Here is a 12,581-nt window from a genome sequence, read left to right as displayed (position 1 = left end):
TATATATATATATATATATATATATATATATATATATATATATATATATATATAGTAATGCAGCCAGGCAAGGCAAATGTCTAGATACTATCATTTACACAGTCCTACCAAGGACTGTGCAGGAAGGATCTTTGGTCTTGTCTTCTCTGTCATCTGCGCCTCTCTGGAATGTGACTGTGTACTTCCTTAGCAGATGGAGAAAACTCTTCCTTTAACCTTTGAATCTAGGGCTGACTTGTGAATTGTTTTGAACAATATCAGGCATCGTGCCATTACAGAGATCTAGCATTACAGAGTCTCAGAGTCCTTCCATGTCTGGACCAGTCAGGCCAGCCTTTTGAGGAGTAAAGGATTACTATATGGGCCAATGGTGTTGAATCAGTGCTGTTCTCTAGACTTGGGCCTTAGATTTGTGAGAAAACTCAGGCAAGATCTGACAGGCATGACTCAGTGGAGCAGAACTCTGCTCCCCACCATTGCTAGTCTCACTGGCAATATTAAATGGCTGTTTTGCCACATTGGGATGAAGGATGCGGTACATGTGTTGTACATGTGCTATATACCAGATTACTGAGACAGATCGTACAGCGGTGGTGGCAGGGGTAGGGAGTGGAGAGTGGGTGGCAGAGCATTCAAGAACTGAATTCTAGAACGAAAACTCTCAAGTGGAACAGTCCTCGTACCCTTCCCCACAGCATGACCCCTGAAACATCTCTTTAAGGAACACCTTATCCTGTGTGTGCAAGACACCCTACACCTTATCCTGTGTGTGTAAGACACCCTCATCAACAGAACTTGTTAGGTCTGGGATCTTTCTTCCTCCACCCTGTGGCAGCTAGAGAGACAACAAATAAACTTGTAGAAAAATGTTTACAGACTTCCCCTGGCCTCTCAGATGTCATGTTCTAACTTAGCTATACCTTCTTGTTAGTAATATTGCTATAATCAAAATGTCTACCCACTGGAATTTCTAAAAATGCCTGCCACTGCTATCTCACTTCCTGGCCAATTGTAAGTCTTGCATCTGGGACTATACAGTCCCAGAATGCCACTTCATTGGATATATACCCTTTTTGTTTACCTGGAATATGGTTGAACGCGTTGGAAATACACAGTTTTTTTTAATTCTTTGGTTTTCGATTTTGTATAATACAATACCTTGGTGTTGGTTTTCTTCTCAGCTCATAGCAACTCTATAGGAGCCCTGTATCTTGCAGCTTGTAAAAACACAAGGTACAGGTCATATTTCAAACTTGCTGTGTGCTCACAATATTTTTCTTCCCAATACACTCTTTGGAGAATGGCCGTGTACTGCCAAACTATAGTCTTTTCATTAACTACAAGTGGCACATCATGCAAAATTCTACTAAAGATTATAATATTGAGGATGGAGAGATAGCTCAGTGGTTAAGAACATGGTGTGCTTTTAGGGAGGGCTGGAGTTGAGTACCCAGAACCCACATCAGGCAACTCATACAACCATCTGTAACCCCGGCTTCAGTTCCAGATGATCCTACACCTTTTGGCCTTCGAGGATACCTGGGTGTCCTAGGTCCACATAAATTCATGCTGGACTGCACATAGTCACATAAAAATAATCAATATATTTTTAAAGGTCATAGTGTAGAAAAACCAGTCAGACTGTTAAAACTTTTACAATGGTCTTGGATTTATAGGAAATTTATCATAAGGAAATGATCCCGTATGGGTTAAAGATTTGTGCTGCAAGGCACTGTTACCAAAACTCCATTTGTATCATTGAAAAGTCTTCTAGCTGACTAAAGCACAACTCATATGACAGAATACCAAAGTTATGCTGACAAAGACACTGGAAAATATCCAATTAACAGCTAAACTTAAAAAAGAATAAAAGGCAGTCTGTATTGTAAAAATTCTTCAAACGTAAATAAATAAAAAAAACCCACTGAAAATATCCTAAAATGTTAATGTTACTGTTAAAGCGTCGAATCGCATGCACATCCTTTTTTAAATGTCCTTGTATCTTTCAGAAACAGCATCCGGGCCAGGCTCTGCTTTAGGACCCGGCGGGCTGCATGGGCTGCGCTCGCCACTAGGGACGCTGCGGCCGCGCGCTCAGCAAGCGGCGGCGGGAGGGAGGCGGCTGCTGGGAAGAGCCGCACCACGTGCTTTCGGGGAACTCAGCCGGCACCGAGAAGCTGCTGCTTTGAGAGGAAATCGAAAAGCGAAAGCAAGGCTGGCAGGCAGTGCGCAGGCGCGGGCCCGGGGCTTTCCCACAGCCTGTCCGCCCCGCCCCCCATCTCAGCGCCGCCGCGGACTGCGCAGGCTCAGGGTCCTAACCCTGGGTGGACGTGGAAAGGTCGGTCCTGCGTGGGGAAAGCTGAGGTTGAGTGCTTGTCTAGTGACTTGAAGGAAGCGAAGGGTCCTCGTGCTCCATTCCCATTTTCCTCGTGGCCCTCCCTTCCACGCTTGCACAGTGGCAGCCTCACATCCTGAGCCCGGACCCACCGCCAGGGATGGGGATGGGGGCGTGGGCAGCTTTTTGCTCAAGGTCTAAGGGGCCTTAACCCTTTCCTGATGTTTTCATTCTCTCTGCCATCCCGGGTGATCACAAAAGCTGTATGGGAGAACAACAAAGGAAGGAGGATAGCTTAGCCACTGGAAATTTATTCTCACTTTGGCTGACAAAAACCAGTTTGGCCCCTTGCTTGCCATAACTGAATTAACTGAATTTGGGAGGTAGAGGGATTGAAACTCTGTAGCTTTCCTTAACTACTTAGAACCTACTTAGGTGCACTTGATGCCAGTCTTGGTAGTATGCTAAAGGACCTGCCTAGCTGGTCCTCCCCTCCCCCAGCACACAAACACACACACACACACACACACACACACACACACACACACACACACGGGACTTCCACACGTGTATGTATAAACATACAGTTTATACGTAAGTCCCACAAGGCAAAGGGACGTTTCTTTCCTACATTAAAAAAACTGGAGCAGCTGTATAGTATGCAGAGCCCAGGGCAAAATAAAAATGTGACACTAAGCAAAACCTACTAAGGATTTTTTTTTTTAAAGATTTATTTACTTATTATATACAAGTACACTGTAGCTGTCTTCAGAACACACCAGAAGAGGGCATCAGATCCCATTCCAGAGGGTTGTGAGCCACCATGTGGTTGCTGGGATTTGAACTCAGGACCTCTGGAAGAGCAGTCAGTGCCCTTAACCACTGAGCCATCTCCCCAGTCCCCCACTAAGGAGTTTGAAGCAACAGTCATTCAGGGAACTCAAAAAATCATAGTCCTAAATGCCCTGCCCTGTAGAAGCCATTCCATGCAGAGGAATTGCAGAGGTGGGAAGTTCTTTTCAAAAGAGTCCTTGTTATATGTTCATTTGAGCAAAAACAGATATAATGAAGAAACAAATTTTATACCACCACTCTTACATTTTAAAATTCTCTTGGCTTTCTCCAACACTGACAATAGAATGCAGAGCCTTTAGCTTTCTCCCGAAGAGGGTTCTAAGTGATTTGGGCTTATCTGACACTGGCTTCCTTTGGTTCCTGAAATAACCTCAAGTTTTTTAGCAGGCAGAGTTCATGGGCTGGCCCCCTGCCATGTTTTAGGTCTTAGCTGAGTCACTTCCTAGGAGAGACCTTCACTGTTGACTTCTTCCAATGGCTGTTTTATAACCCTCATAACACTTTAAATCTGCCCCCTCTGTATTGTTGTCTGTCTTCATTTATCCTCACCAGAACATGGTAATTTCAGGACACCGTCTCTCCTGTAAATGTATAGAATGACACTGTATGCTTACCGTGGGAGAATTAAGCAAATGGACACAGAAAATCTTTGTGACTCAGATGGGAAACCCTGCATGAGAAGGACAATACTTGCTACAGAGCAGCTCTCATAACTAAACTATTTCTAATGAATTACTATCAACACTGGGGTTAGAAATCACAGGTTAATCCAGCCGTGCAGACCTTACCACAGGCTCTTAGACCTACTGATCTGTGCATGTGTTCTGAAAAACTTCCCTACAGAGAGTGAGGCAGCCAGTTCTTTATACCCTCCCTCTCCACACACACGCAACGCCTGTTTACCCTGTATAGATGGATTCTCTATTTCTTCACATATGTAGCACACAAGATGTTTAAGGCAATGACTGTCAATCCTGACAGAAGAGAATGTTGTGTGGGCCTTGCATGAGTAGCAATGAAGGCAGTTAGGGAATGTTTCAGGACACTGGGTTCATCTTCAAGTGGGCAGACATGGGAGCTGTTAGGTATTCCTGAGAGGTACCTAAATCAAAGGGAAGTTGGGCAGAGTTGATGCCTATGACTGTAGATCATTTATCAGAGCTCAGAAGTTCAACAAAAAGTAAAATTGAGAGGAAGTTCTCTCTGTGCTGTGTCAAAAACAGCTGTGCTGTTTAGATAGGATGGTATAAGGGATACTATTTTGTGAGTTTGGAGTTTGTATATTTTTATAAAGAGGCCAACCAAGCAACAAAAAGAAAGGAGCCATTGTTTCTCTTGTAGCCAAACACTGAATAGTTTGTTCATTAAGCTTAGATTGTGCAGGACTCTAGGGATAGTATTGCTGATCGTACTTTGTCACTGTGCATGCAGAGAAGACAGGCAAGGAGCTCAATGACAAGGAGGGACCGCCATGCTGGGGACTTAGAGGGAGCTAAGGCCTGAACCCTTTCTTACGCTGACACATAGGAACATTTGACAGGAAGGCTGTTCAGAGCCTGAAGCATGTGTGACCATTATCGAGAGGAGAGAGTAGACACAACAAGATTAGAAAACTGAGAGAATATAGCTGAAGGGGGTGAGGTTGAAGCTTCACAGACTTCAGAAAGTTCTGCTAAGAGTCGTCCTTATTCAGAGGTATAGTCTTCAAAGAATAATGTCTTTAGTTAAATAAAATAAAATTCAAAAGATTAAAAAAAGAAACCAGCTATATTGAAATATATATCTAGTGAACTTGGTGACACATAAAACCAGATTGAAATCACCTTTGTGACATAGCGTAAGTGCTTTTTGACTAGTGGCCCTAAATAAGATCTAGCAGTGGGGCTGGCTATCACAATCTCTAAAGTGTGCTTAGCATATTCAATATTTTGAGGGAACTATGTAATAATTAGGTGGTATGTTTTATAATTCGCTGCTCTTAGTTTAAAAATGATGGAATTCTAAAGTCAGCTAGAAGTTAGTGGAGATAAAGCTATGGGTTTTGCTGTCTGGATTTATGAGTCCCTGAATTCTATTCATCTACTCCAGTATATCTCAGAGTGTTACGAATTATTCAGAGATTTCAAGGAGTGAAGGCTTGCTTTTCTAATTATTATTCTATGATGTTTGCTTGCGTGAGTGCAGTTGCATGTGTATACAGAACACATCCGGGGCTCAGAGGCCAACTCTCAGGAGTAAGTTTTCTCTTCCCATCTTGCTTTTGAAAAGGGATTCTCTTGTTTCTGCCAGGCTGCATGTTCCAGGCTGACCTTTGCGTTCCCGCACAATCTGTCTCTGCCTTCTGTATTGCCAAAGTTTACAGATGCAAGCTGCTGCATTACAGTCTTTATGTGGGTTCTCAGAACTGAACTGTTAGGCTCTGTGGTGTTTCTACGAACTGAACCTTTGCCCTATTCCTCTGTCTACAAAAGAAGTTATCCAATGAGAAGACTTTTACCACATTATTGTAGCATCCTCTTCATAAGGATCCAGACAGGTATGGTCTATGCCTTCCAGTGGTGATTCCATAACTCTAGATTTGTTAGAGTTCATACTAACATGATAAAAAGTTAATTTTATTGTATATTTTTTATTGTATAATAGTTATACTGACAAGCCAGATTTTTTTTTAAAATGCAAGCAGTTGGATCACTCTATGTGCAGGGCCAACTTAAAAAAAAAAATATGCCAGGCGTGGTAGTGCACACCTTTAATCCCAGCCCTTGGGAAGCAGAGGCAAGCAGATTTCTGAGTTTGCGGCCAGCCTGGTCTACAGAGTGAGTTCCAGGACAGCCAGGGCTATACAGAGAAACCCTGACTCAAAAAACCAAAAAAAAATTACCGTGTCAGGAATTGGAGTAGGTGTGAGCAGTACCCAATTTGCTAAGTCTAAACTATGTCATTATCTATTCATGGATACAGAAAAGTCCTATGCTTGGCCCAAAATTCTGTTACCTCCTACTACAAGGAGTGCATAGGCATCCTGAACCATATGAGGTGAAGAATCAGTTGTTGGCACACTCACACGGAGGCCAAAGGACAATCCTGAGTGTCATCCCTCAGGTGCTGCCCACCTCTCCCTGCAAAGTCTCTCACTGGCCTGGCCTCCGGCTACTAGAGGAGAGGCTCTCTGAAGCTTCGGGGTGCACCTTTCTCTGCCTCCCCAGCTCTGAGATTACAAATGGATGCCAGAATCAGAAGGGGTGGGTGTGTGTGTCTGTGTGTCTGTGTGTGTCCTTAAACCAAGGTCCGGCACTTGCAAAAAAAATACTGACTGAACTATTTCCCTAGTCCAAGTAGTTATATTAAAAATTATTTGAAAAAATGTGTACTCTGTGATTGATCTGGGATCAATGAAAAGAGAAGGGAAATATTTAGAAATCAAACCTATCTTGTTTCATTAAATGCATCTTATTTGCCATCGGTTTGTTATGGGCTAAAGGTTTGTGTCTCCCAAGTTCTTATGCTAAAATTGTTGTTCTAAATGATGTAGGTGGTAACTAGGCCATATTAAGGTTTAAATATATACCAAATTATTTTGAGTGCTTGGTCCTGGGCACTCATAAAGTTATGAAACTTTTAGGAGGTAGAGCCTAGCTGGAGGAGGTAAGCCTTTGAAGGTTAAATCTACTGAGTTTTGGCTTGCTTTTTCTTCTGTCTCTTCTGCCACGATGCAAACAGCCTTGTCCTTGCGTTCCTTTGGAGCTGCTCCTCCATGTGTCCCTCCCCCACCGTGATGGACTCTTCCTTCCTTGCTGCTGTCCGGGAATTGGCTACCATGGAGATGAACTCTCAGGAATGGGACTGTCACCCTTGGTGAGTTTCCAATTCCCTCTCTGTTGTATGATGACACAAGAAGATGAAGCGTTGCCTTTCTGCAACCTGGAAGAGGGAGAACCTGCCCCTGCTGACACCTGCTCTTGTACTTCAACTTTTGGAACTGTAGGGGGAAAGTTCCTGTTGCAGGAGCCATGGAGTGCATAGTACTTTTAGAGCAGTCTAAACTAAATCGCAATTAAAAGGAGAGAAAAAAAAAAGTGTGGTGGAAGAGTTTGGTGGAAATATGACCTATTCCATTCCACTGTGCTTGCAGCTCATGTGGCCAGTTTTTACATTGGACTTAGCAGGTATCTGCAGGTCACCTCTGGCCAAATCCTGTCACCTGAAAAAAAAAAAAAAAAAAAAACAATCTCTGGAATACAAGATTCACTTGAGAAGTATCTTGCAGCTCTAGAGTCCTGGTTTTGTGGACTAGTGGTTAAGGACTGTGCTTGCAGAAGACCATAGTGTTTGGTTCCTAGAACCCACATCAGGTGGCTTACAACTGCCTGTGACTCCAGCTTCAGGAAGAGCCAGTGCCCCTGGCATCTGAGGGTATATGCACTTATGCACTGCTGCCTCTGTGAAAGAAAGCAAACCACCAGTGTCCATCTACTCTCTGGCCTAGCACAGACAGCACCCAATAGCTGTCAGCACACAGGGAGCCTTGGCATTTTGTCAGCGTGCTCTTATTTTGAGAACTTTAAAAATGTCTGCTAGGTAGGCAAGCGTTTGTGGTACGTCTGATACATCCCAGGACATGAGAAGCTTCTAAAACCCCTTTTGACGTCTTATCCCGGTGGAGCATTGCCTGGTAGGAAATAACAAAGCAGTAACTGTTATTCCCAAATGTATAGTGTTTCCATCAATGCGACTGTCAGTTTCAGGCAATTTCAGGAAGCTTGAGTTCCAAGTTGACACCATCCTCCTCAATCACACACCTCCTAAGACAGCAGAACAAAGGGATAAAGGACTCACCAAGCAGCAAGGACATGGATGATGGTCCATGGACATAAGCTGCGTGTGTGTGTGTGTGTGTGTGTGTGTGTGTGTGTGTGTGTGTGTACACGAGTATGTATGTGTGCGCATCTATACATATGACATTAAGGCCAAAGGTAGACAGTAGGTATCTTCTTTCAAGCCTTGCTATGGACAGAGTTAGCAATGACCCCATAGGCCCCGTAGAGAGGCCCATTGTACACCTAAAGTACACTTGGAGTGCTAGTGAGTAAAGCACCTTCCTTCTCTCCATCAGAGAGACCGGAATGGTTTACCCCTTCTGTAGTCTCCGATTAAGTTTACAGGACCAGAGGCTAGTGGAAGACAAAGGGATTTCTGAACCCATCCAGTCCAATATGTTCTAGAGATGTAAACTGTACAACCTACAAGTGATGTCAGGAATCCAAGGTCCAGGGTACTACTTGCTTCCTAGGCTTCATTTCCTAAGACTTTTACCCATCGGTCCACTTGAAGTGCTCTTAATGTTAGTGCATTTGCCCAGCACACGGGAATGACTCTGGATCCTTTTCCTACTGAGAGAGCCATCCCAGGAGCTGTGAACATCACAGATGTGATGAGTTCTGCCTGACAGTATGGAGGTTTCATGATTCATCCCTGCAGCCCCGTGAATCACCACTGATCATGCCCCATCATTCCCCCTTCTTTCTTCCATCTACTTTGAAGATTTTTATCTGGGTTTTCCACTAAATCTTCCTGTGGCTTTGAGTAATGCAGGCATGATTACGCATTGTTGACCCACCCTGAAATGTTAACATAGCTTTCTGAGCCAACGTCATAAATAACACCTAAGAAATAAAGCCAGAAACAAATGCATTCAAAGGAGTCCTCTGTTATATTGTTACCAACACTGGTTTCTTAAAGCTGTCTTTTCTTGCAAGTTTTTTTAGCATTTTAGACACAGCGCTCCTTGCTGGGAGTGGCACCAAGTGAGAAGAGCTTCCAACTTCCTACCATTTTCTAGAAACTGGTATTTACAAAGCTGAAGAAATAAATTGTGATCTATGGTAAAGAACAGTCTCTAGTTTCATCTGCTTCCTTCTTTGAAGGGTCCGTCTACACCGTCATTCAGCAGAATATGGGGAATTCATCTAAAAATGGAAACGGAAATGTTTGTTAAGGAAACTGTTTTGCAAATAAATTGCTGTTTTGATAGAGTAAACACTCTTTTATCTACAAAACAATCTGTAATCTTTCTACCAATTAACTAAGGATTCATTAAAGTAATTAGGGCTGATCAGCCTGAAATAAAAGGCATAATTGAAGTAGATTAAAAACTGTGATAAGAAGTCCACTCACAGGGCAGGCATAGTGGCTCAGCAAGAAAAAGCACACGACACAAGCACACACACACTAATTAAAAAAATTCATCACACTAAAAATAATATGAAAATGGATGCAAAATATTGCAAAAGTTCAGTTATGTGTAAATGACTTGGTGAGTTAAAGTTAGCCAGCACTGGATTAAGCCATCCGAGGCAAGCTTGGACTTTCCATCCCTGGCGTCTTGGAGAACTGAATACCATTTGACCTGTGGCCAGATGTCAGTCTCCTGGGCATCTGGATCCCTCCAAGAGATTCTGATGGGTGTTCACCTTATGTAAATTGGGGGTGTTGAACCCTTTAACAGCATTGGGGGATGGAAACAAATAGATCACATCCCAAGTAACATATATTATAATGTTACAATGGATTATATATGTTATATATGTTATAGTGTATTATAATGTATATATGATATATACCTAAATATTAGATTGTGACTCAGATCTAAAAAACAAAAACAAAAACCAAAAAACAAAAACCACTGTGCTGCTATTGTTCTTCATGTTCTAAATGGAAAGGCCACAACAACTGGCTATGCAACAATCAAGAAAAGTTAAAACTTGTGAACTTCTTAAGATAACTACCAAAATAGACTTGTAACCCCTGGCTATTTGTGTCCTTTGATAAAATGGAAAGAGCTGAGGAGTGGTGTGGCTCGTGGCTGCACCAGGAGGAGTACAGGGATCTTTGGCCCTCTGGTTTTGTGGTAAACACCAGATCTAGTAAGCTAAGGTGTTTGCTCTCAGTGTCTGCGCACTCGGCAGCGTGCACTGTGCAAGGCAGCTTGTGAGTTCCTGCTGGTGACCATGCTCTCTCCTCCCCTGCACTGTGCTGCTGCCCCTGTGATGCACATGTCACGTTTGTTTCATTGCAAATACCCTGGACCAACATTGATGGGGGAGGACATACTGCAGTTTCAATTGTCGTTGGGCTCAGGTTTTCTCTCAGCACAGCATATGCACTTGGAGACATGGGGAGAAGGTCTGAAGGAGATTGTGGTTCCGTGGAATCACTTCGGCTTAAAGAGATAACAGGAAAATAGGACAAAGATTATAACATAATAGCTCATGCTAACTTGCTGTGCTTCATCTCTTTGTGACACTGAGCTGTCTAATTCATCACTTCATATCACAGCATTCAATCTGCTACAGACTATATGGCACATAAAAGGGCAGCTTTATAATTCCAGCCTTAATAGACTGGATAGTGTGCCCTGAAGACTAGCTTTATGTGTTCAAAGAAATGAGACATAAAATACTTTATTGGGCATTAAAAATGCTTTATCCTCCATTATATATACTCTGATCTGCCCTTAAATCTCGTTTAGGAAAGCTTTTGGAAAAGAAAAAAGCAATTCAATAACAAACATTTTACATGTGACTACAGATACTTACATTGTTGAAATGGGGATAAAAACAGAGGGGACATAACCCTTGTCTCCCCGTTCGGTCGGTCTTGAAACTGAAAAAGAAAGACACAGTGTTGGGGGGGGATGTCAGCATTATGGATAAAATTGGAAATAAAACATATAGGAAAATATCCATAATGCTCGGAAGAAAATAAATAACAAGGTTGTCTTGTAATTCACAAAACCTTTTAGTTGAATGGAAGAAATGACCCACATAGGCAAACATGAAATCCGTAATCAAATAACAAAACTCTAGCAGGTTGATCTGACTTTGCGTATCAATGACTCTATAATGTCTAATAATTGAGCCTGTACTTCTTCATGTGCCCTTTATGTTGTATTTAAGGTTGGCATTAGTATCTGATTCATTTGTGTATTGGGGGGAATTTATAGTGCTGTAGTGTCTCTCAAAGGTCATTGTCTTAAAAGCTTGGTTGCTGGTCTATGGGCTCCTGGGAGTACTAGAACCTTTAAAATGTGGAGCCTGGAGGAAGGAAAGTCATCAGGTATGTGCTTTATTAGGAATATTGAGACAACAGGCTCTTTTTTCTCTGCTTCTGGGTCACATGATCCCATGATGATGTCTTATTGAAGGCCTAACAGTGATGGGGGCAACCTCCATAGACTGAAGTATTCCAGACTGTAAATACGGCAAAGCTTTGCTCTTTGACTGGCACACAAGAAACACCAGCCATAACCTTATTACTACAAGAGACTTTGAAGCCTTCCTAGAAGTAGCATGGGCGGACCTTGGCCTTCCCAGGTACACCATGCGGATCTAGTGCTCGTATAGTTTCAACCTTTGTGTTTTGTTCAAATCCACACAGAGTGCCATTGAGAAGCCAAGTCTTTGAATTTGTCTTCTGTTGTATGTTATTAGTTTTGAAGTTAGGTGGCAACAAGGCACACCCTTTGTGATAACTGCAGGATATCCCACAAGACAGTACCAAGAGATTATTTACTACAGATGAAGATCCTTAGAGACTGCGCACTCCCCTGGTAGCCACTGGGGACCGGGTTCTGGGAACTCTGGCAGATAGTGAGACCACAGCGCTCACAGCGCCCTTCGTGTACAAAATGGTACAGCATTTGCTTTGAATCTAAGCACACTTTTTTTGTATCCCTTAAATCATTTCCAGGTTTCCTACAATACTTGCTTCAATGTAATATTGTTTAAGTAGTTGTTATACTGCATTGTTTATGGAAGAAAGAAAAGATTTGCATGTTCAATGCAGTTGCAATTTTAAAATTTGAGACAGGGTTTCTCTTCCCTGGCTGTCCTGGAACTCACTCTGTAGACCAGGCTGGCCTCGAACTCAGAAATCTGCCTGCCTCTGCCTCCCACCCCCCACCCCAAGTGCTGGGATGAAAGGCGTGCGCCACCATTGCCTGGCTTAAAAACTACTTTTGATCTTTGAATAAGATACAAAAACTGTGGCTACAGAGGCAAAGTGTGCTTTCATGAGAGACTGGAAAGCCCCCTTGCCTCAGACACTAATGTTACAAATTTTCTTTTTTGTATTCCATTTTTACTGAATGCCTATTTGTACATTACTTTTCCTAGCCCTTAGGGGAAACGTAGCAAAAGCATGTCAAGGAGAAAGAAGCTCAGATCCCTGTTCTGGCAGAGAACACGTACTCTTGGGCTAAGATTACAGTAAGGCCGGATGGGACATATGACTAACTGTTATAGGACTTGCCTAGCATTTGCATCAAAGTCTGAGTTCCATACCCAGCCTTTGTCTCTCTCTCTCTCTCTTTCTCTCCCTCTCTCTCTCTCTC

The 12,581-nt window shown here is 42.8% G+C and overlaps 1 protein-coding gene across 1 annotated transcript in view; it reads right to left on the bottom strand.

Annotated features, from left to right (window-relative positions):
- Positions 1 to 8,814: 8,814 nt before the first annotated feature.
- The window catches only part of Stat4 (signal transducer and activator of transcription 4), a 101,821-nt gene continuing 98,054 nt past the window's right edge, over positions 8,815 to 12,581 (bottom strand). The window contains exons 22-24 of the mRNA XM_021197713.2: positions 10,786 to 10,852; positions 10,301 to 10,409; positions 8,815 to 9,156 (exon numbers count right to left, since the gene is read on the bottom strand). Coding sequence (XP_021053372.1) covers positions 9,130 to 9,156; positions 10,301 to 10,409; positions 10,786 to 10,852 — 203 coding nt within the window. The 3' untranslated portion in view covers positions 8,815 to 9,129. The remainder of the gene's footprint in view (positions 9,157 to 10,300; positions 10,410 to 10,785; positions 10,853 to 12,581) is intronic.

Source organism: Mus pahari, chromosome 5, assembly GCF_900095145.1.
Source record: "Mus pahari chromosome 5, PAHARI_EIJ_v1.1, whole genome shotgun sequence".
Taxonomy (NCBI): Eukaryota; Metazoa; Chordata; class Mammalia; order Rodentia; family Muridae; genus Mus; species Mus pahari.
This window is presented reverse-complemented; position numbering and strand designations above follow the sequence as displayed.